Source organism: Seriola dumerili, unplaced genomic scaffold (genome assembly GCF_002260705.1).
Source record: "Seriola dumerili isolate Sdu_G_001 unplaced genomic scaffold, Sdu_1.0 BDQW01000331.1, whole genome shotgun sequence".
NCBI classification, from domain to species: domain Eukaryota; kingdom Metazoa; phylum Chordata; class Actinopteri; order Carangiformes; family Carangidae; genus Seriola; species Seriola dumerili.
The window spans coordinates 6,925,798-6,948,514 of record NW_019174586.1 but is presented as its reverse complement, the minus strand read 5'-3'; the positions used below and the strand labels follow the sequence as shown (position 1 = coordinate 6,948,514).

Here is a 22,717-nt window from a genome sequence, read left to right as displayed (position 1 = left end):
AAGATGAATACAAGATGTTCTAACCGTGTTTATCAAATAAATGAGCATAAACATATTTCTATCAATTCACCTCTAGTTGTTGCAGTCAGAGTTTGACTGCAAATCGTTTGGTTTTTATTATTCTAAGTGAACTTTACATTGGTTTTGTATGGTAAGTATGCAATAGAATGACAAGACCACACCTCCTTAACATTAAGCTAAAAGCAGAAGTGGGACAAAAACCTTTACCTTGCTGTCTGTAAAAACATCAGCAGTTTACTAACATAGAGTCAGCACAAATTCAATGATATGGAGATAACTCCACAGCTACTTTCAAAAAGTAACTGAGTAAACTGCAGTATGTGGCATGATTTTGTACTCTCATTCTGCATAAATTGAAGTTGTCACATTGTATAGGCTTAATGCCAGCAATCACCAGAGTCAGCATTTTGCAACGGGTCAAAGTCAAATTAATTATTCACCAGGCATGCATAATCGCAGGCTTCTGTGACATATGAGCCTGTGTGATGTGTGGTGTGCTAACACTGACTCTTCTCTTCCTGTCAGCATTTACCATCCAAATGTTGGTGAGTGAGTGAAGTTGAAATTATTTAGGAAAATAAAGTGGCGTCAGAAGATGGGATGTTTAAGATTTGACAATCTCCCCACCTCTCTCTTTTATCACAGGTTGGATAATATGCACTGGACAGAGTCTCAACAACTCCTTATGGAAGTACAGTCAGTCTCAAGATGGACGCCTGCTTTATGACTTACACTCCCCTGATCGGCGTAATGTATGGTCTTTTAGATGCGGGTTTTAATGCCACTGTGGACAATATCAAAACCCTTACAAAACCGATAGAAGCCAATGCAACAACGAATATTAAAGGGACAGTGTAAGTCGTAATGCAAGCTTAAATTGACCAGGGCACAACCTCTCCTACGCAGGCCTACCAGGGTACAGAGTAATGGCCAGAGTGCCACGATAATCACTTTGCATACCAGGTTCAGAGCTTCATCACATCAGACCAACTGTCGCAGAAACTGAGCAGCCCGTATTTTTTGGCACTGTGTTAATGTCTGTAATAGTAGCTTAAAATAGAGTCACTTTCTATAATGGTTTGAGAATACATGTAAAAACTAAACAGGTTTTCACCGCTCCCCCTCCCTTCCCTCTCTGTCTGTCCTTTTGAAAAATCCACACAAGAAAAGAAGGCGGCAGAGGCATTTAGAAAATGTCAGCTCTTGCCCCTTGGGTTGCACCACATGTTGTGTTCAAGCAATAAACACGTATAAGCCTCCTGCTATGAAAAGCTTCCTGAGTACAACCTCATCTTCCTTGCAGTCAAAGTAAATGCTGCTATTCATTTTGTTATAAAGAATGAGGGGAAAAAATAAGATGAGGGTCTGAAGCTTGGGAACTGCAAAGCGTTTAACGTGGCACAAAAAAATGGAGGAAAAGTGAGACACTGTTTGCATCAGGCACTGAAAATAACTAGACGAAGGTATAAGAGAGCTGGAGGGGAAAAACCTATTGTTGGATCCCTGGTATGTGCTTGTCCATGGCATGGGCCCATACAAAGTAGGGCAACCATATAGGGGGCGAGGGTAGGGGGCTTCATTTGCTTAGCAAAGGCAGAGCTTCAGTAAGGGGTTAGTAAGGGAGGGTCATTCACGGATGGCCAAGGCTTTTAAATGGTTGTTACCTGGAGCTGTTAAAAAAACGACAACAAAGAAAACAACAAAATCAAACAGAACATTAGAAAGGAACAAAAAAGTACAGCAGCGCAGTGATATTCAACCATTTCTTTTTCACTCATTCACAACACATCTATGCATGTCACAGCTGTCTTTTCTCAGTTAACAGGGAATTCACTTATTCCCACATTGCCACATATTTCACTTGTAATGCGAAACATAGTTTAACTGAGGCAACATAAAAATGACACAACACATACCAGCATTTACGAACTTAAAATGACAAAGAAATAAGCTGATATGGACAAGTGAGACAAAATATGCGGAATAAGAGGTGCAGCGTGGGCTGGTGGGACTCTTACAGTTGAGATCCATGTACCAGGCATCATTGCCGTACTGGTACTTCCAGATGGTTTGGCCAATGGAGCAGACCAGAGAGATGGCCAACAGGCAGCCAAACAGCACAAGGATCTGAAAGTTGGTGATACGCTCCACGTTGGAGAGCTTCAGAGGAGGCCGAGTGGAATTCTGGGAAAACACATGACAGGACAGTTATGGTTAGAAAAATGAAGAAGTATGACCAATGATGGTGTTCTCTTTCTGTGGCCTAAAAACACACTGAACACGATGTTCAGAGTGATTGTGAAAACATCCTCATTTATCTAAACTCTTGTAACACTATGCTTAAAAGAGCTACTGTATATGTAGGTTTTGCTATTGATACATAGCCAATATTAGCAGTAAGAGCTGTTTACTTACCAGTCTAGTAGAAATCAACTCTCTTATTTGTCCTTTATTTCTATTACTTATTTTCTTCTACTGAAGTTGGCAATTATTTTTAGAACTTGATGTTATTTGTTGGTTGAACAGATTTGGTTGCAAAAAAAATATATGGAAATGGAAAATTTAGTGAAAATATGTTTTTAAAATAAAGTACTATATATGTACATATTATCCTCCAAATACTATGCAAGCATGTTTTACCTGCATGAGCTTTGTGTCATGTCCAGTGTAGACCACCACACCATGGACCCATTGGGTGTTCCTCAGCTGGGCTCCTCTCAGTAAGATCTGGTCTGGGCCCAGTGGTACTGTGCTGGAGAGAGAAACATCACTGGCATGAGTACATCTGAACACGTCTCACAACAAACATTTACACAATCAATTTTTGACACTAAAATATGTGCACTTTTTAACTTTTCATAACATCAGTTTACTACAAGCCTTCAGATATCACCCTAACTCAGTGAGCCTTGACCTTACACACAATCACTGATTTAACATAAACCTTCAGGATTCCTTATTGATAAATATGCCAATACTAACAATAACCAATAATCAATACTACAACACCAAGTAATCTATCCTAACAAATCTTTTACTACACAGACATTACATAACAATACAAACTAGCTAATAAGTATTTTGTGATGCTGTAAAAGACTTATTCACATCAACATTTAGAAACAAAGCAGTAGTAGTAAAAATGTTTCATTTTCCAACTAAAATTTAAACTCTTAATCATAGATTAGAATATACATTTATATGTAATCTATATAGTAAAAATGAAAGTTTGGGGCTTGAACAAGTTGTAAGAATAGTTTGTGAAGGCTTCCATCCAAATGAAAATATTGCCCATCAGTCTATAAAATAACCAAAAGTCGAGTATAACTCACTATAACAACGATTTTCTAGGAGAGTTTTATCAAACTCCTTGAGTTAAGCTAAGAGCAGGCATACAGCATGTAACGCATTTTCCTTACAATGGCAAAGCCTACAAACAAATCCATAATTAAGTATCACCGCAGCAGGTGCTTTCATTTCTTCAGCAGAAAGATTAAACAATCCCTAAAACCTTGTAATGCACTGTTACTGGCGCTGCTCCTGGCTAATGGACTGCTGAGATGCTAAGAGGGACAGAGAGCCAGGCATGGAGCGCTGTAACGGAGCCCACCTGTGTCCATCCAGGCGGATGTTTCCAACAAACTCATACAGATGGCGGTTTGGGCTCTCGCACTCCATCCGCCCAGAGAGACGCATCAGGCTGTCGATGTCTTTTATTTCTGCAGTCATTTGGAGACCCTGTTGATGTAGTCGATGTAACAGCATTATAGTGTTGTTTTTATTTTCCATTCATTTCACTGGTGTTGCAAACTTGCCTCTTAGTTCTCATTGTGTGCACAATAAAGAATAAAAAAAAAAGAAAATCACCTGTCTGATTTTAAGGTTTGTTTCTCCATCCAAGTTAGACGTTTCAATGTAGCACATACCCTGTGGTTCACTGTTGTGGAGGGAAAGGAAATAGACACTTGGAATAGTAATATAGCATGACAAAAGTAAAGTGTTTTTCAGTCATATATTACAGTTTGTCTAACGTCAGTTGATCATTATTTTATATGTTTATGATTTAATAAAATATAGTCTAACACTAAAGCTGAATTACTGATTATTTGCCAGAAATAACTTATCACTTTCAATGAAATTTCAAATCAGTTACAATCACTTATAAACTAAATCTGATAGGAAAAGTGTCTACAACAGAACAAGAGCATAAGACTAGAGCACTGCAAACATAGATGCTGCATGCCAGCCTTAAGGTCACTCAGGAGCACAAAACTTTACAACAAAGTGTTACTGAGTGGAAGTTGCCCATTTAATGTACAGTACATATCCTTAGGGCAGACATACCATCTTTGTTTGCCGCTACCCCTGAGTTTAACTTTCAAGAAAAGCTAAAATGTACTGCAAAGGGACAGAGTGGAGAGAGAAAACACTAAAGTGGGGTGATATGAGCAAGCAGGCATGCTGAGCACAACAAACAGAGCAGACAAATGGGGCTCTGACAGACTCTGGGCACAGGGACAGAGAGTTAGAGCATGCCGGTGCTTAAGGTGAGCTGGATCGCTGATTAGCTACTCTCTTAACAGAGTGATTTATTCATACTGTAAGCTGGTCCAAACACACACAGGGTGGAAGGGAAACTCAAAAAGAGATTTGGACACTGAAGCCCAACCACAATCAATGAGAGATTTGGACTCTGCTTCAATTAACCAGTGCATGAGAGTTATGTTAAATGGAATGAAGTCAGAAAACAGAGAAATACCGCTTCGATACTGATAGTGAATTACTGAACTATATTTAGAGTTGCTCAAATGGCAATAACCTATTGTGGAAAGTTAGCCAAAGCATAATTCCAAGATGGTTTTCACCTTCATGCAAAATGTCACATCAAATAAAATTGTGGCATTCAGCGTGCCATACAAGCCATGCAAGGTCAGGGAAAATATATTCACACCCGAACAAAAAAGTATCTCAAAGAAGGAGCATGTGCTCCTGTGCTACAAAACTTTATGTCTCCATTCACTCTTAGCAGTGTTAGAGGTTTCAGCCTCAACAACATTGAAAAGGGTCTACTGTGCATGTTATGTTGTAAAACAAAACACAACACGATGACTGTATAAACGGCCAATATTATGGCTGCCAAATGACAATGTAGAGGAGAAGTAGAAAAATGAATGAAACATGGTGTTTATTGACTGTGGCACTTCGATATCGTTGCCAGAATAATCACAGGCCCCTTCATTCCTCAAGTGTGGAAAATAAAATATTTCTCATTTGTGTCAGGAGTGACAGAAGAGCTGTCTTGTCCCAGTTGGTACACACACAGCCCCCATCTCTCCCACCGCTGTTTTGTTGGTAATGTTGCTGGTTTCCTGACCTGGATGACAGAATGACGAGGTCAGCCGGAAGGTGATCCCCATTTGCAGCTCTGACTACTTCCCCAACAGCCACCTGATATTACCAACCACGAACCAGCAGGGGGTGAGAGAGAGAAAGTGTGGCAGTTGTTTGCACAGGGGCAAAGGAGGAGAGGATGAGAAAAGAAAAAGGAGGGATGGAGGATAAAAGAAATTAACCACAGACAAACAAACAGCAAACACAAGGGGAGAGAGACAACTGTTTCAGTTTAAGGGAGATGAGAAGAGCATAATGATCAGTTCTGTATGATCAGAGGGTATGGTTGGTCATCTGTTCTCCTTTTCACAAAACCATTTAGAAAAATATGTATTGCTGTGAACCTGCTGGTAAACAAATAATAATAATAATAATAACAAATGGTAAAGCAGGATATGAGAAATGACTGAATGGAGAGCCAGAAGAAAAGATTCTTTAATTCAATTAAGACTTCCCAATCAGCGTTTTGGAGAAATACGAACACAATTCTGTACTAAATTTGAACAAAAATGTTCAAAGGGGGTTAGAGAATCATTCTAGGCTATAAACCCCCATCCACAGCAGATTCAAATGGTTTTTGAAAAGGTGAAGAAGGTAGGCAGGTTTATGTTGACATGACTGGTCAATTCTAATTCTAATTCCAAAAATCACATTACCACTGTCCCACCTAAAGAAATGATGGGTGTTACATGAAGATTCATAGCATCACATCCTTTTAGAAAACCAAATTTCAAATTCAGATTTTTAAATGCAGGAGTTTTCAGCCACTTTGACAATAGTGGCTCTAGTTATCATCTACCCATCACTTCTTTAGGGAGAGCTGAGAGAGCAAGAAGAAGAAAAGTAGAAGAGGAGATGTTCCCCACAGTCTGGCAGCAGGGTGGACTCCTATACCTGGACGATAAAATGACAGCATCCGCGGGAACGAAATCATGGCCATTTACTCTAATAACATCGCCCACTTCAACCTGTGAAAATAAACTGTTTACTGCTGTGCACTGCCTATAAAACAGCATCAAAGGAAACATGAGTTTAATATCAGGAGTAAAAATGCACAGCTGGAAAGATAAAAGGTAAGTACATTAAAGCAGTACACATCGTACAATGCTGATGAGAAGACACGCTGAAGAAACAGCTGGGGTTTTTCTCTCATTACTGCTGAACTTTGCATAACAAGTGCAGCCACTCAGCAGATACCATCATTCACCAAGTTCACAAAAAAATGTGTTTATTAACATTTTCAATCCTAACAACTGGTTAGAAATAAAACAACATGCTGCACAAATTACCTATTTAATTTAATCCCTCTTTTTTAGCCACTGATGTTGTGAAGAAAATAAATTACATTTAAAGAATTCTGATCAGTGGCAGTAAGAACAAAAAGTAGCCATCAATTAAAGATGAAAAGCTAATGCCGTTATAATTTCTTTTGTCACAAAGACAAACATGAGCAGACTGAGTAGGTTTTAGCAGGTAGCACTTAAAACTTTAGGTTTAAAAAAAACTCTGGTTTATTATGTCACTCACATCACAATTACCATGTGAGTACATGAAGACTTTAGTTAACACATTTAATTCTGAGAAAGCATGGTAAGTCAGCAACACTCAAACATTTAGTTTCACCACAATAAAAAAAAAAAAAAAAAAAAAAAATCTATTACAGCTGAAAAAAACAGGATTACAGAAAATGCATGAACCATAGCAAAACAATTTTGCACCCAAAACCATGAAGACGGCCTCGTTATGAATAATTATGATCTCGATATTATTCAAGCTGTCCTGGAAGAATTTCTTCTTAAAGGAACTTGGAGACCAAATAGAAATCTGGGGGAGAAGCCGCTTTTACAATATGCATGATAAAGATGTAAGAAGCATTAATTATTTAAACCTTGGTTTTTTAGAGAAGATTTCTATGTGTATAAAGGGGACGAACATTCACAGAGCAGCAAGTAACACAGTGATTTTCTTCGTGCAGGAACCAAGTCAATGCATGACTCAAATATTTTGTTAGTGAATATCTTAGTTACAGAAATGTTGTGCTTCTGTATCACTGCTTCAGACAAGGCATTTTAATAGTCAGTCTAATCATATATACACTCTTAGCCCCGCCCTTCAGAATCTGTAACGCTCCAACATGTTATTTTAGCATGTTTTTATGTTGTGTATTGTGTCTCAAGTGTTATGTAACTGAGTTTTATTAAATAACTGGAGCATCCTCCCATCAATCTATCTGTCTATTTTGTTCTCATCTTAATGTATTAAATTCTATCACAGTAATAATAAGAGTGTGCAGCTAGCAGTCCAGGAGTTGTGATGGCGACATGTTTACACAGACACATGTCCTGCTGTTAATTTACTTCACAAGAACAAATCAACAAAAACTTAATGTAATAAATCAGTTTTCCTTGCCTGTCTCATATCCCAGAGAGCAGGAAGAAACATTCAGCTTATATTGCACTGCTACATGCTGAATGTACCTTCTAATGGATGAGGCAGTATTGCCAATTATCAAACAGTAAAAATCTACCTCATTTCTGCACTGCCTGGTGTTTTTTCTCCACACCCTCTGCTTTTAGCTAAATCATTCCAGCCACAGTAATAAAACTGTTTCATTATGAGGGAAGAGAGGAAGCTGCTCTTTGTCCTCTAGCATTGCCATGTAATGACCGTCCACACGGAAACACTGGATTAATTAGTAGCTGGATTCTAGAGGGGTCAGAGGGTGTATGAGTGTGTGTATAAAGTATGTGTGATATTTCTCTAATTGACAACAGCACAATAGACAGTGGAACTGGTAGAATGAATGATCTGTTTTCTGCTCCAGATGCATAAAATGTGAACTGATTCAAATGACCATTAGTGACACACTGTTCGTACATACCTTCTCCCAGTGCACAATTTCCCAGGCACCATTCCTCAGTACTGTTGTCAGTGATGAAGGAGAAGGGAGAAGTTATAGTAAGAGAGAAAGGGAAAGTAAAAGAGACAAAGAAAAGAAGAATAAAAGATGGAGACAGACAGAAAACAGTGGTTAGAAAATACGTCACAAACTGGTATCATGGTGTTTAGCTATGTTACAAAGCAGAGGTTTTTAAATCTAAATACAGTAGTATGTTCTTTAGTTAAACTAACAACACATTGGTTTTCTCATTTGAAAACCTTGTTAAGAAATGGTTTTCAATACCTTGACATTCCTTTTTGTTGACAACACTGTCCGCATTGTGACGTTTCTATAAGGAAAAACAAACAATGTTCACATTACACAGACATTATTCTCTGATATACATTAATTAAATTAAAATATAATTAATCCCCAGGTATAGCCCTGGAGCAGCACTATCCCTGAGAGAGAAATGAATGTGATGTGAAGTCTTATAAACAAACAACAGAGAAAACAAACTAATTGCATAAAGACTAACTCTCCTACAAGAGCCTCCACCTCTGATTCTATAGGAGGAAATGGCCTGAAGAAGTTGACACTGTATCGCACTACTTACTACAGTGAGAGAGGGAGATGGACCGATTTGAGTCTGCAGTTACAAGCTGAAGAAAGATAACACCTTTTCGCCGACTGCACCGTGGCTGTGAATATTCTCACTATGACGACACAATCTTTGCACAGACTCATGTCATGCATTATGGCATTGAAGTCACGCCTACAGTAACATGCCAGCATAGACATTTTGAGTCGGCGTCCACAATGAGAATCCCAAATCCTAGTAACATTAATCTTCAGCTATATTTGTACCTCAGGTTTTAAGCCAACATGGACAAGACCATCTACAATTCCATGACAACAACTGCTGATGATGATCACAGGTTGCAGTTCATCTTTTAATATGCTTAATTAGGTAGAAAATAATAACTTGAAACAAATATGAAAAAATGATTTATGAAATTAATTAATTACCAGAAATGTTACACAGGTTGTCATAAATGTTCAAATGCATGTCTTTGTTTTTTTGTTGCTACCTACCATTTTCTGCATATAAAACTGTTTTGTGACTTCATACCCTTAATACAGTTAAGTCAAGCAGCATACACAGTATTTTACAGTGAGGTACCATGTACTTACAGGCTAAACAAACTATACTGTGTACTCGGTGACACCACATCAAAATCCAGATCAGCAGTATTAAATCCCCCCATGTCCTTCTTGTCTGCTGAACAGTCATGCAATCAACTGTGACTTCAACAGCTGATTCCAAGGGACAGCCTGTCAACTAGCATCACGCTGAGTAATAATGTGTTGCTGAGTCCGTCACACATAAATAATCACTGTGTTTTTAAAATCTAGCTCCTAAAAGCAACGTGCGCAGTACTTGATTAGCGAGGAGAGGACATATCCACTCACATCGCCGCTAATAATCTATTTACTCTGAAGATCTACTCGAATTTAGTCTAATTCTAATGTAATTTAAAACTAATTTGGGTAATTTGAAATACTCTACTATACGTTTCAGGAGAAAGAAAAAAAAGTCTTCCAGCTGCTCACTGGGAAGCCAGAACAGCTGAAGGTGAAGTAGCTTGCATCAATACATGCTAATAGAGGAGAGATGTATTCGCTCTCCTTGGCCAGATTTCTCCAATGACCTGTAGCATCTTTACAGTCACAAAAAACAACTGTCTAATGCTACAGCTGTTATAACCCAGTTATATCAACCTGTAAGTGTATAGTCCCTCTCAAACCATTTTAAAGCATCAAATAGACTGAATCTGCTCTAAAGGCTTTGTTATTTTTGCTGTCAGAACTGAAGAAGCCTTATGGAGGAGAGGTGAAACGTCTTCAAGAACCTCAAGCAAGTCCAGTTGCTCTCACATAGCTCTTAGAAATATCATGACCTGGATGACTGAGAATCCTCACAGACCTCTTGCACTTTTGTTCCATCTGCTCTTTCAGGTCCATCTCTCTCTGATTTTATATTCCAGTGCGTCTGTTTCTTATACTTCCACTGTTTTTTTTCTCTCTGCCGTCCACTCCCCACCCTTCAGGCTCCAGTTGAATCAAATTCGATTTAATATCCCTGCAGCATGCTGTAGTGTCTAATGAATAGGTTGTCTGTGTCACGTGACTTCAGCCTTTCACCATGTGCCGTGTCCAGAAAAAAGTTTGCTAGTAGAGACCTCTACAAAGCTCACTGTTCTCGCTGTACAGATCCTCCTCGACTCCACATAAACGTGCAGTAACAGTCCAACTGTATTTATATCAACAACTTTTCCTGCCTTTTGCCCTTCTCTCTCTGTCTCTGCCCGTCTTGCTCCTTCTGTCCCAATGGACATGAAGGAAAGGAGATGTACTGTATTTAGATGATGTGTGTAATCACAGTGCAGTGGAGAGCGAGTAGCGCACAGAGGGTATGCATAAAGACTGCAGTATCAGGTCTCTGTAGACTTCAGCCATAGCAGAGGAAAAAATGAAAGCAGCAAGAGATAAAAGGGTAGAGCATCTGCAATGTTACCTTGATTAACCTGCTAATATGGCTTCAATATAATATATAATAATGAGACAGCGAGCAGTGAGCAAGGTGGTTTAACCACACAACAGCAATCACAAACTGTTCTTTGGTCTTTCAACTGTTTTCATTTCAGTTTGCGTGATAAGAAACAGTGTTACTGTGTAAAAGGGCATGATACAGTATTTTGAAATGCACTGCCGCTTGTATGTAATTCGTAGTATTGCATTTCAGATTGTTATATTTTCAGGTGAAAGTTAGCTGAGCTACCCAGAACAAAGGGCCAGAGTGTGCTGCAGCAGAGACACCCAGCAACAAGGTAAGACACATGCTGTACAGTGTGTGTCCATAGTGCATGATTCATGAAGTTAGGGGTCGATGTTGCCCTGGCAGGTCAACTTGTGAGGGACAGCGCAGTACAGGGAACAGACGTGTCTGCAGGTGACCTTCAGCAATAAAGACAGAGTCATCACCACTCCGTTCCCATGTTTTTCACAACAGGCTGGAGGAAAAAGTGCTGCGCTGGTGCCTTCAGCACAAGACAGAAGCTAATAGTATAGAGTAACTGTCCACTGGGACCTGCATAGAGGATCGCATTGCAGGGTCACTGCAATACAGTAGAATTCAACATTCCCTCACTTAGTTCAGAAAGACTTGAGAGAATTAAGTGTGGACATTTTGCAGCCTTTAACTTCACAGCAAACAAAACACAATAAAAAGATTTAACCAAAGCAAAAATAATCCTGAAATCATACTGAATAAATTGTCTTTTTTCCAGCATCTGTATAACGGCTCAGACTTGCTCGGGGGCAAACAGTTGTTTTGTTTTGTTAATACTATCTGCCTTTGTGCATGAGCATTCAGCATCTAGGTTAATTGACTGAGTGAGTACTCCGGGTGCAGTAGGCACAGCTGTGACCTCTGTGAAATCAGTCTGTGTGTGTATGCACGTCTCTGTGGCATGGTGTGTCTATATGTCGAGGAGTCTCCTGCTGTGGTCATATAACCATCACTGCCTCCTCTCTGCTCCACAGGGAACAGCACTCAGAAGACATACTGTACAGTAATACAAAACAAAAGACCACGCTCTCTACAGGGGCACGGTCTCTTCAAGTAAAAGTATGTCGTCTGAAGAGAGGATGAGTGACCTACTTAACAAATACAACAGTTCACAAAACATTTAAACAATTAATTTAATCATTTTATGAAGTTGATGAACTTCATGTACTCAGGCACTTTTCCTTTGATAGGTGTTAACTACAACTAATTGATTGGTGGCATACTAAACTATTTCATATTTGCACTGTAACATGGGAAACAAATTAAGGATAAAAGACAGTAAATGTGTGTATGCTGTCTGTATTCATGGATGAGTTATTTTAAACCAGTTGCAAACTGCGCCTTCAAAAGTTTGTTGATTGCCTTTTCATACTTGTTGTCTGCCTGAGTTTTGGTGCATGTCTTATCGCCTCCAGGATTGAGGTTTTTCTAGCCCAGAAGAAGGCTCTCAGGTAATATCACTTTTAAGAAAACATAGTATGACAAATACACAAGTCAAAAGAAAGAGAAAATCTAACACCACGACTTGTATCAAATATAAATTGAGCCTATCTTACCAAATCCTCAATGAACTCCTTGACAGCAGCCACCACCAGGATGAAGAGCAGCGGCACCAGTGTGGTCCAGCGACCAGTGGGAGACACATCTGGGATTTGCTGAAAGACACAACAGGGAAGAATTAAGCAGAAGCCGACTTTACAATTTCCAGATACTTTCATGGATGACAGCGACTACACTACACAATGTTTTCATTTGCAAGTTTGAAATTGTTTTTGATTGAGAATCGTGGATATTCTTGTCAAATAAACAGGCACACAGTTGTCAGTGTCATCAACAGTGTCAAAGAGCTATGCTTTAGTAGCCTGGTTCCAGACCTTTGAATCACTACCACCATCTCAAATTCTGTACAGTAAACAGCATTTAATGGACTCAAAAATGAACACAAACTCCAAACTTTTTTTCATCCATTTTAAATTAACAGGCAAATACCAGTGTAATTAAAGCCAGGACAGGGCCACAGGAGACAGTCACTGTTACACTGCTCGAAGGAAACTTGAATGAAATAGATCTTCTCTCTTCCTCATCTGCATAGATGTTTTATTCAAGGTCAGAAAATCAACAGGGCTGCTTGCTGCTTTTCAAGGCCCCTGGATAGAGCCCTTTCCTGTCATGGTTTTGAGTTTCAGTCTGCTCATTCATCCTTTCATCCATTCAGTCCAGCTGTTTGTGCATACATGTTCTAATTCTGCTGCCATTTCAGACACTGCCACTCCTACCCGCCTGCCTTTCCCGCCAGCAGAATCTTCAACGCTCCTCTTCCCTGTTCGTCTGTTCCCCGTTCCCTCATTAGCTAGTATATATAACCCATCCGTTTCCAGTTGCTCTCTGCCAGATTGTCTTTGTGCCATGTGCCTTAGCTTTCCAGCGCTCTGATCTTTGCCTGCCTCTTTGATCCTGATCGTGTTTTTGACCTTGCCTGTGTTTTCTGGATTTTGCTTCAGCCTGACCCTTTGTATTTTGTTTGCCTGCTTGAATTTTTGTATCCTTGTTTTTCTGTAAATGAACCCTCTTTACTTATATATGTGCCTCCTGAGTCGTCATGCTCCTAGGTCCCATTTCTTAGAACCTGGACACTTTCCCAACCTCAAATCTCTCATTAATGTGGGGTAGTCTTTCAACATGAATATAGGTAAAGGCAGCCTCTCTTCTCACCATTATTTAACTTTATCTGCTAAGCTTTGAACACCTGAGACAACCCTAACCTCCTTTTGAATCATGTAGTAATGATTGGTGGTTGAGGCTTTGAGTGTTCTTAAAAGGGATTAATGATAACCTATACAGGCAAAGCACTGAATTGCTAGTGCTGAGATCTTTGGTTGAAGTTGGGCAGTAATCAAAGGAGCTGATAATCAGCTGGACACTGACATTCTGCCCAGGAGAAGCTTATTTCTTTATCAAATTTAATGCTAAAGATTTTCACATCACCCCTACTATTCTACCTGTGGCTCTAAATCAATTTGACTATGTGTGTGTGTTGCCTGAGTCCAATGCAGTTTCTGTACTGCACCGTAGTGGTATGGGTACAGTAATGGACCGAATTACAGCCATCCACAGCACCCTATATATTTCCAAGGCCAGGCACATCTAGTTTGCTTTTAAAGGAGGCACACGTAGTATTACATGTATTATTCATTATCAGGATANGGACCGAATTACAGCCATCCACAGCACCCTATATATTTCCAAGGCCAGGCACATCTAGTTTGCTTTTAAAGGAGGCACACGTAGTATTACATGTATTATTCATTATCAGGATATATAAAGTGTGTGTGTACGTGTGAACTTGTCTGAGTGCATATGAAATTACAGATATGACCTTTGGAAATGGTGTCTAGGTTATGGCAAACAGTAAAAAAGCAGACCACTAGCACAGCAATGGGAACAAAGCAAAAACCGAGGCTGAGAAGAGCAGAGATTTAATATTAATAGGTAGTTTGCAAGATATCTTTGTATTTGAATCTATGTCACAGAAGCAGAGAAACAGCAGCAACACACCACATCTTACCTGCAAGAGTGCAATGAAGAGAAAGAAGGCATTGGCTGCCCTCCTGAACTGTGAGTAGAGGAACCGGGGAAGGAAGGTGAGGAAATTATATTTGGCTGTGCTGAAGACCGGATCCAGCAGCAAACAATGCAATGGGCAGAGGAGGAAGCAAGAGAGGACACAAGAGAAAAATAAAATGGTTAGTTATCAAAATCTGGTGAGTACATTTTTATGATATTGACATTAAAAGATGCACATAAAAATGAATCTGAAAATCACCTGGTTCAGATTCTGTCTTATCTAACCTAGCCATTCAAACATATTGAAAACAATAATTTCCTTGCCTGACAGTCCATCTATTCTACAAGCTCCTCTTTGTTGCAGACACAGGAGTGTCTGTGTTTGTGTGTGAGACTGATGAACACCAGAGACTGGTGGACGCAATGATCATAAAGAATAATTAGGAGGAAGAAGGGAACTGACAGAGGGGGATGTAAAGAGTGAGCTATGTTGCCAGTGCTGCAGTGGGATTGGGGGGTGATGGCGGTATTCTGAGGCTGGTGGAGCCTTCAACAGCCCCCCAATCAGACCACCAGCAGTCTGATTTACAGCTGCATTAAAGGGCCAGTCAGAACAGCCACTTTGGGAGAAGATATATGCCATGATGTATGCCAAGCCGCTGGCAGTGCTTTGCTTACTCACGCGCACACAAAAGCCGTCACACATATACAAGCAGAATATCAGGGAGTATAGCCTCCAACTCATCTAAAGGGGCAAAGCATATGGAGGTAACATTAGTGATGCCACTGTTTTATTCCTGTTAGACTGAATTTTATTTGACAGGCACATTTTTCACTTATAGCACATCCACAAGCACAATGTAAAGTAATGGAAAAGTGGGCTAGCACTGAATTGAGTTGATTAAAAAAAGTTTTACGTTCACAGTCATCCCGGCTGCCTGGTACAGTGGAGCTGTCTGGGACAGAGTGAAAGCAAGTGAGTAAGAGCAAGGCATTGTTCTGACAGCAGTACAATGTACTACCAGCCTCACAGAGGAGCATGATGAAGAGCCCTGTCACAACAAGGGTCAAGAATGGACCAGCTTTGTTTCATTCAACAAAGTCTAGTCTTTAGTCTAGTCTAGTCATTTCAGTCACAAGAAAAAAATCATAATCTCTGGATCATCTGTTAAGGAGGAGGTTAACAATTTGAAATTGTAAAATTTAACCACCCGATTTATAGCATTAAAATATGGCTGAATTCATGTGGTCTGAATATCCCTCTTTGCAACTTCCTACCGATAATTTCGTGTTTTCAAACATTGTTTTTTTTGTCCAGGGTTTCCAGTCACTCAGCTGAACTTTCCTGGGTGTTAAGGCAGGACATTAAGTTATATCTGCGTGGATATTTTTACATGCATTTAGCAAATTTTTGAGCTGAAAGATAAACAGCATGGAGACACAGGACAAAAAATAAAAACAAATCAACCCACAAGCCAAACAACCTAATAACTAACAATTCCATACACAGGCAGCAAGAACATTGCATGGAAAGAGTATAGTAATTAGGGCTGGAGCTACTGTGGCATTTGATATGTGTATGCTCTTTATTTTTATAGTGCATCATCATCACACCAGGAAGTTTGCTATCATAAACTGAAAAGCCAATAAACAGTTGAGTGAGATAAGTAATTACAAGGATGCGGAACAAGAAGAAAGTATATGCGTCTTTTTGTGTGTCAGGAGGACATATATTATTATTAATGTTATTATTTTCACTTGCACTATTTCTGCAATTTCCAAAAGAACACTTTAGGAAAACCAGACAGCCGCTTTTCTTTTTCCTTTTCATTCTAGACCATTTCTATTGTGAAACACTTTGCCACATATCATCCAAAGCCCATAACAATACCATGAGTACATTCACATTTGTAATGGGTGACCCCACTGGGTATTAAACCTTGGTAGTGCTAATGCATAACTACGACTTCAGTCTAGATACAAAGAAATAGTGGCTGGGAAGCTCTCAAGCAGGTTAACCTAAAAACCTTGGCTCTATCATTCTTCTCTTTCAGCATTTGTCATCTTCTGTTTCTGCTTATCACTTTATTTTCTTCACTCTTCTGTCTTAACTCATGGGGATAGAACTGTAAAGCATGCAGTGCCTTACTCTCTTTACAATTTTAAACTGTATAACTTGTTCCACAGAGGTGAGGCAAGATAAAGAGCTCATTTAACACTCTTCTTAATGGGTGATTATGGATCTTACATTTTATTTCCCTGAGAATGAAGACAATATGAGAGGAGCATTTCCTCCAGTTGTTCAAAATGATCCAGATTATTATCCATGCAGCACTGATCAGAAAAATCTTTAACACTATCTATCAACATTTTCACCACAGTAGAAAAGTTTGACGTCACATATTTGGTTGTCTTGTACGTTGAACAGTGTTCAGCCACGTCTACTGACACCTCTTTTCTAAACAGTGAAACACCCAAAAACCACATGAACCACCAGCCTTCCCACACGATATTTAAACATTTATAAGTATTACTATATACTGTAGTGTCACTACACATATATTGCAAAATGAGTAATATGATAATAATTAAAATCATACAACTCTGATTTTAAGTTTTTATTTCCCCAATCATTCCTTGCAAACCTTGAGGAAAGCCATCAGGTAATAAGTCTGCTATTAAAACAGACCTGATTCCACTCACAAATCTGAGTGGCACTTTTAAATAAAAATTAATTCTTCCAGCTCAACTGTAGGGTTAAAAAACAATGTCATGTAATTTGTATAAGTTGTTTCAGTGCTGCAATTTTATCCTTACCGAAATTTGGTTCGACCTTTTGGGGGTTTGGGAATAAAACTTGTATAATATACAGGGTTTCCATTTATTTAAGAGGCTAATCAGTATTTTTGACCATACAATTAATAATAAAGTTCGCATTTTTGCATTTCTGAACTGATCCTCATTGAAAACAGGTCTGTTATTGCTTGTAAACGTGTGCTTGATGTAAACAAAAGTAGAGTAGGGCATTGATAAAAATACTATAAGTCTATCTAAACAATTTCTTTCCTATCACTTATAAATTACAGCTCATCAGAAGCTTTTCATACTGAAATGTCACATCAACAAAAACAGATAAAATAGAGCTAACATACAAAAAAGTGATGCAACTAATAACTTGCGTTGCATTCTTCAACCAGAAGGCAAACAGGTGCTAAATCAACCAAGGCCATTCGCCTAGCCACAAAGCTTATACAAGTTGCACACAGTACACAGCACCAAATCAACTGAGATAGATCCAGCCATTTGCAGAAGCTTTGCATGAATCAGATTGTTGTTTATGCTATATCGAAACAGAATTTCTAAATGGTGACTGCATGGTCCGACAGGTGGTTATATAACGTCTCCTTGTCCAACTTATTTTCTATGTAAACACAACTGCACACATATAGCTGGTTAGACCAGTAACCTTTATGAATAAACGACTTCCAGTTTAATATCCTTTCAAGATGTGTCTGTATCTGTTGTTGTAACACTGCATACTCACCAGGTAACTGTTGATAACCTTTAGTATCATGTGCACAGTTTAGTATTTAATTATGCTATGCCATTGTAATGAGAAGCTCAAATTTGATTTAAAAAGCCACCCAGTAATTTGAGAACGATGTGAAAACCACTTAGTGAAATGTGCAGTTGATGCAGTTAGGTGAATAAGACAAATTAAGATGCTCTACCCAGACAAATTTTTGTGTAGTGAATGTGCATGTGGGTCCTGTGTTTGTGTCCATGTCTATCTGTGTCTATGAGTATCTCAATTGTCCCTTGTTTTCCACACAAGACACGCTGTTTCATTATTTCATGGTTACACACCAGTAAAATAGTTTATACAGCCGTTCTTGTTTACCACAGGATTAATCCTCTTTACATTACAACCACATTTGCCAGCAAACAGTACAGCTGAATACACACTCCACAGCAATCCTTACACATGATACTACAGCAAGGGTGCCTATCTGTTATGACGCATGAGTCACATGTGTGTGCATCTATGTTGTGAGCAGTGACATGTTCTGCAGGTAGTGATGCTGCAGAGGGAGAACGAGAGCAGGTGAAAGCCAGAAAACCTGTGAGGGATTTCTGTCTGCTTATAAGATTAGATTCACCATTCACAGACCTTGCTTCTGTTAGTGTGTCCACAGGTCACTTTGAGACAGCAACCAATCCTCTTGAACAAATCACATCTTTAGAGCAGTCTAAAGCCGTTGCCTTCAAGGCCTGAGGCAAATGTTTGGCCACATTCAGAAAAACTACAACGACAAAGAGGAACTCTTTGTCATCTACAAGCTGCGTACTTCACTGCTAAAATAATGCAGTAACACTTCAAACTTCTGAAATCATGTAAAAGACACAACTTGGAAGCATTATAGTCAGATCCAAAACTGGTGGGTCTGAAACAAATGCTGCTTGAAAAGGCATTAACATGCAAGCTGGCATCCAGCTCACTGTGTCTGCTGTAATTTATATCCGTAAAAACTGTGCTGCAAGCATCCCAACGTTTATTTCCTTTACTCTTCATTACTGCATATTTATACGTAATTAAAACTGGTATGTTATGCACACTATCACTATCAGATTGCATGTTAATTCAAATCAAAGGCCAATGAATCTGGATTTGATTAATATGGGACATGGGATATCTTTGCTAACAGTCAGAACAGAAGTATTCATTAGACAGCTATTGTCATACCCAGGTGACAATATTCAGATCAGTCCACCAAAATATTTTATCAGCCTTATTTTGTGTGTTTTCCATGTTAACAACATGAGCTCTGTTGCATGGAAATAATGTGATATTTTGCTTTATTTTTCAGAGGGGGCAGATCACCTTCTGAATTAATGACTGCCTCTGGTAAGGTCACAAAAATGTTTTTTTTTTTTTTTTTAAAATAGGTAAAGGTGCTGCCACAGCCAAGGCCATATTACTTCAACTTCTCTGATGCAATATAATTCAACCATCAACCATCTGGTACTCTAAACAGGCTAATAATGTCTGTGTCTTGATTGCAAGAGCTCAACCAAACTAAAAGTAAAATTGATATAATGATAGGTAGATGTCACATTTCCGCCACATAACTAACTATTAAAGTAAAAGGAGACCTAAAATAGTGAAGAATAAGCGCTCATTTCCTTACAGTTAGGTAATACCAGGAGACAAACTGCAGCAAGTAAGATATTCCGCAATTTTATTAGTCATGTCAGTACATGAAGCTGATTTAACAAATGGCATAGCCATAAGCACAGTTGGATTCATACGCTACTTTCATTCACTATTCCTGTTTAGTTTATAGCTGTGTCTGTGTAAACACATACACATCTCAAGCTGCTCATGCAGTAGGAATGCTAACAGTAATACTCCTTGACAGGGGATGGCCTGACCCAAAAATCCTGACCTTTAATGCTAAAAGCACTGAACTCCTCCAAGAGGAACAACAGGATAAAGAGGCCAGGCTGGAGGATCTGGACTAACGCACCGCTGGTGATACAAATCTTGCAGGTACTTATCAAATATCATATGGCTAAGGGTGCTGTCATGGCTGTACCTGTGGAGCAGCCCTCTCCACTGCATAACAGCAGTGGCTCCTCAAATCAAAAGCACTGAACTGCACACTCTTTCACTACAGGGTATGTCTTCAAAAGTCATCTTGAAGCGGAAATAGAAAACATTTTTTTCTTTAACTTATCATTATGAAATAAATGTCGATTGAAAAATGTAACGGCGATAGAACAATGACATCGTCAGTGTTTAGACTGGTCCCCTATAAGCCTTGTTTTCACTACAATTCTGTCTGCCGCCAGGTACAAACTCTCAGGTTGAAGGTTCAATATACAACACAAAGGAGGGCGTCTGCCGTTGTGCAACCAAAAAAGGAAGAGGATAGCGCTTCTGTTTTCTCTGGTAGCTCTCGATAGCTTTTCCAGTTAGTCTAATGACAGACAGCGGAACAACTGGACTAACTGTAGAGCAACTCTGTCTGTTTCCACTTTAAGAATATTGAATTCAAGATTATTTTTAAAAGGTAAAATTTGTTGTCAGACCAGAGAAGGGTAGAGTTCAAGTATCTTAAATTTTTTTCTCTTCATGACATTTGTTGGAAAATTGTTGGCTCCACAACGTATGTTACAAAAAGCACTTAAAATGGACTCGCTTACTATGGGGAAATTCTCCTCAGGCTGACATTTACTGTAAGTAGCAGCTTCACAGTCAAAGCATACTTTAATTCAAATGTTTTGCTTGTGACTCTGAAGGTTAATGTGGGGTTAAAGGCAAAGTGGCAAGTTATGCTGCAGGTCACCATGAAAAGTACTGATAGCCTCTGGGTTGCCATTACCAAGTCAAAAATAGCAGCAGTTCACACCAGCAGCAAAATGCTTGAGAGAATACAACTTTGAGTGTGAATTTTTAAAGCAGATATGAGATAAAACTTTAATTCAAAGTGGCATGGGAAAAGCATCTTTGCCCTACATAGTCACGCTGGAAATGTTGGATGGTAAGTGATAGAGGTCAAGCCTGTGTGACTGGAATGAGGCCTTATACAAATCTTTTACTGATCAGTTAAACCTCTGCAGTGTATGTTGTCTTTACATTCTACACATTCAGTTTTTCTTCTGCAGGTAAGATTGTTTCAAGTTAGTTAGTAAGGAGAAATATTGCAGGTTTGTCCATGCAGACTCAAAATCTGGAGGTATGTGGATATAGTGTAGCAGTCCATTATATAAGTCTAGTCCTAGTCACCACTGTGGGTGCATTGAGAGTAAATGGAATTTTGTTTCCACCTCAATGCATAAATAAGAATTGACTCAAATTAGGGTCAAAATGATTTTGAGCTTGTAAAGTGTTCACAAATAATTTACAACCAATTTGTAGCTGTAAATAAACCTTTGTGTATAAAAATCAATCTGCATGAAAGATTCAAAATTCAATCACTGCTCATTTGTAGAAAAGATTTGTATTTGTAAAATAAAAAAAGAGAATACCATGTCAACATATGAGGGTTAGTTAAGAAATATACATCTATCTGTATATATTCTAGTAAAGATATATATTCTTTCTTTCTAAAGTCAAAAAATGTTCCACTGCAGAAACAGAAAAGACAGAGAACGAAAAGAGACCTTGTCCAACTTAAAGCATCACAAGTGCTACATTTCCTAACATTTCTCTGGTGTACTGCACTAAGTTCACATGGTTCACACTGAGTAGCTTCAATAGAAATACCACCCAGGCAGTGGTAATGTTAGTCCCACAAAAGGGTAATAGTTCCCTTACGCAGGGCTCTTGCCAACACTGGAGCTTGCACCACCACTGCCAAGCACAATGTGCCATCCAGTGCATCATGATCTGCAGGAAAATCTCTGATAATAACTTAATGGCAACATACTTTAGCTTTTAACCTAATCATTTTAAATAAAAAATGTTCTATTGTTTCATACATTACATTGTATCTCATTAATTCCCATAAATACAACACCTCCTTACCTGACTCGATTGCTGCAAAACTTGGTGAACTGCGGCTGGTTGAGGTATATCATTCGGGCATCTTCTTGGTCAGCTAAGGATGTCTTTTCTGATGCATCTTCTGTTTTTTCATATCCTGCAGAATGGGAGAAAAGACTTTAAGGAACAAAATCTGTCTTGAGCACAAACAAAAGTAAGATGAAAAGGTGTTTTGAAAACAATCCCTTTATTTTACTACACATATGATGGACTGCACAATGCATTAGTCAAACTGTTAATAGCAGGCTACACTCACTGCAACCTACACAACACACTAAAGATACACTATTAATTGTATGTATGCAAAACCTGCCATAGCTCATAATCTGATGTCAGTATAATGCTCAAAGTGTTGTCTTAATGGAGTGAGAAGGTGGTGGGCTTGTCAACTGACAATATATCTCTTATTACTGCCTCCACAGCAAAATACCAACTTGGAGGAAAAGGCTGTTATATAATAATTCAAGGAATCACCTGCTTTATGTAAACAGAGTGACTCATATAAAGTGTCACAAAGATGCATCTGAGGAGGAAAGAAACACTTTGACATTCCTAAAGTTGTCAGTAGATACCCGTACATGTTTTCTATTCTAAGCACAAAAGTTGGGTTTAATGTGTATGAATACAGCTGTGTTACCATAACAAAACAAACTACTGTCAATGGAAAAACAGCAATTTT

The 22,717-nt window shown here is 38.9% G+C and overlaps 1 protein-coding gene across 5 annotated transcripts in view; it reads right to left on the bottom strand.

The window, feature by feature from the left end:
• Positions 1–22,717, bottom strand: part of atp8a1 (ATPase phospholipid transporting 8A1) — a 102,247-nt gene that overhangs the window by 63,822 nt on the left and 15,708 nt on the right. For 3 of the 5 annotated variants that reach the window (XM_022760215.1, XM_022760212.1, XM_022760214.1), the window contains 11 exons: positions 22,021–22,135; positions 14,491–14,590; positions 12,482–12,580; positions 8,597–8,642; positions 8,294–8,334; positions 5,396–5,469; positions 3,889–3,958; positions 3,632–3,759; positions 2,662–2,773; positions 2,040–2,205; positions 1,686–1,691 (listed from right to left, as the gene is read on the bottom strand). In XM_022760215.1, coding sequence (XP_022615936.1) covers positions 1,686–1,691; positions 2,040–2,205; positions 2,662–2,773; positions 3,632–3,759; positions 3,889–3,958; positions 5,396–5,469; positions 8,294–8,334; positions 8,597–8,642; positions 12,482–12,580; positions 14,491–14,590; positions 22,021–22,135 — 957 coding nt within the window. The remainder of the gene's footprint in view (positions 1–1,685; positions 1,692–2,039; positions 2,206–2,661; positions 2,774–3,631; positions 3,760–3,888; positions 3,959–5,395; positions 5,470–8,293; positions 8,335–8,596; positions 8,643–12,481; positions 12,581–14,490; positions 14,591–22,020; positions 22,136–22,717) is intronic. The other 2 variants (XM_022760216.1, XM_022760213.1) reach the window with 1 other exon arrangement.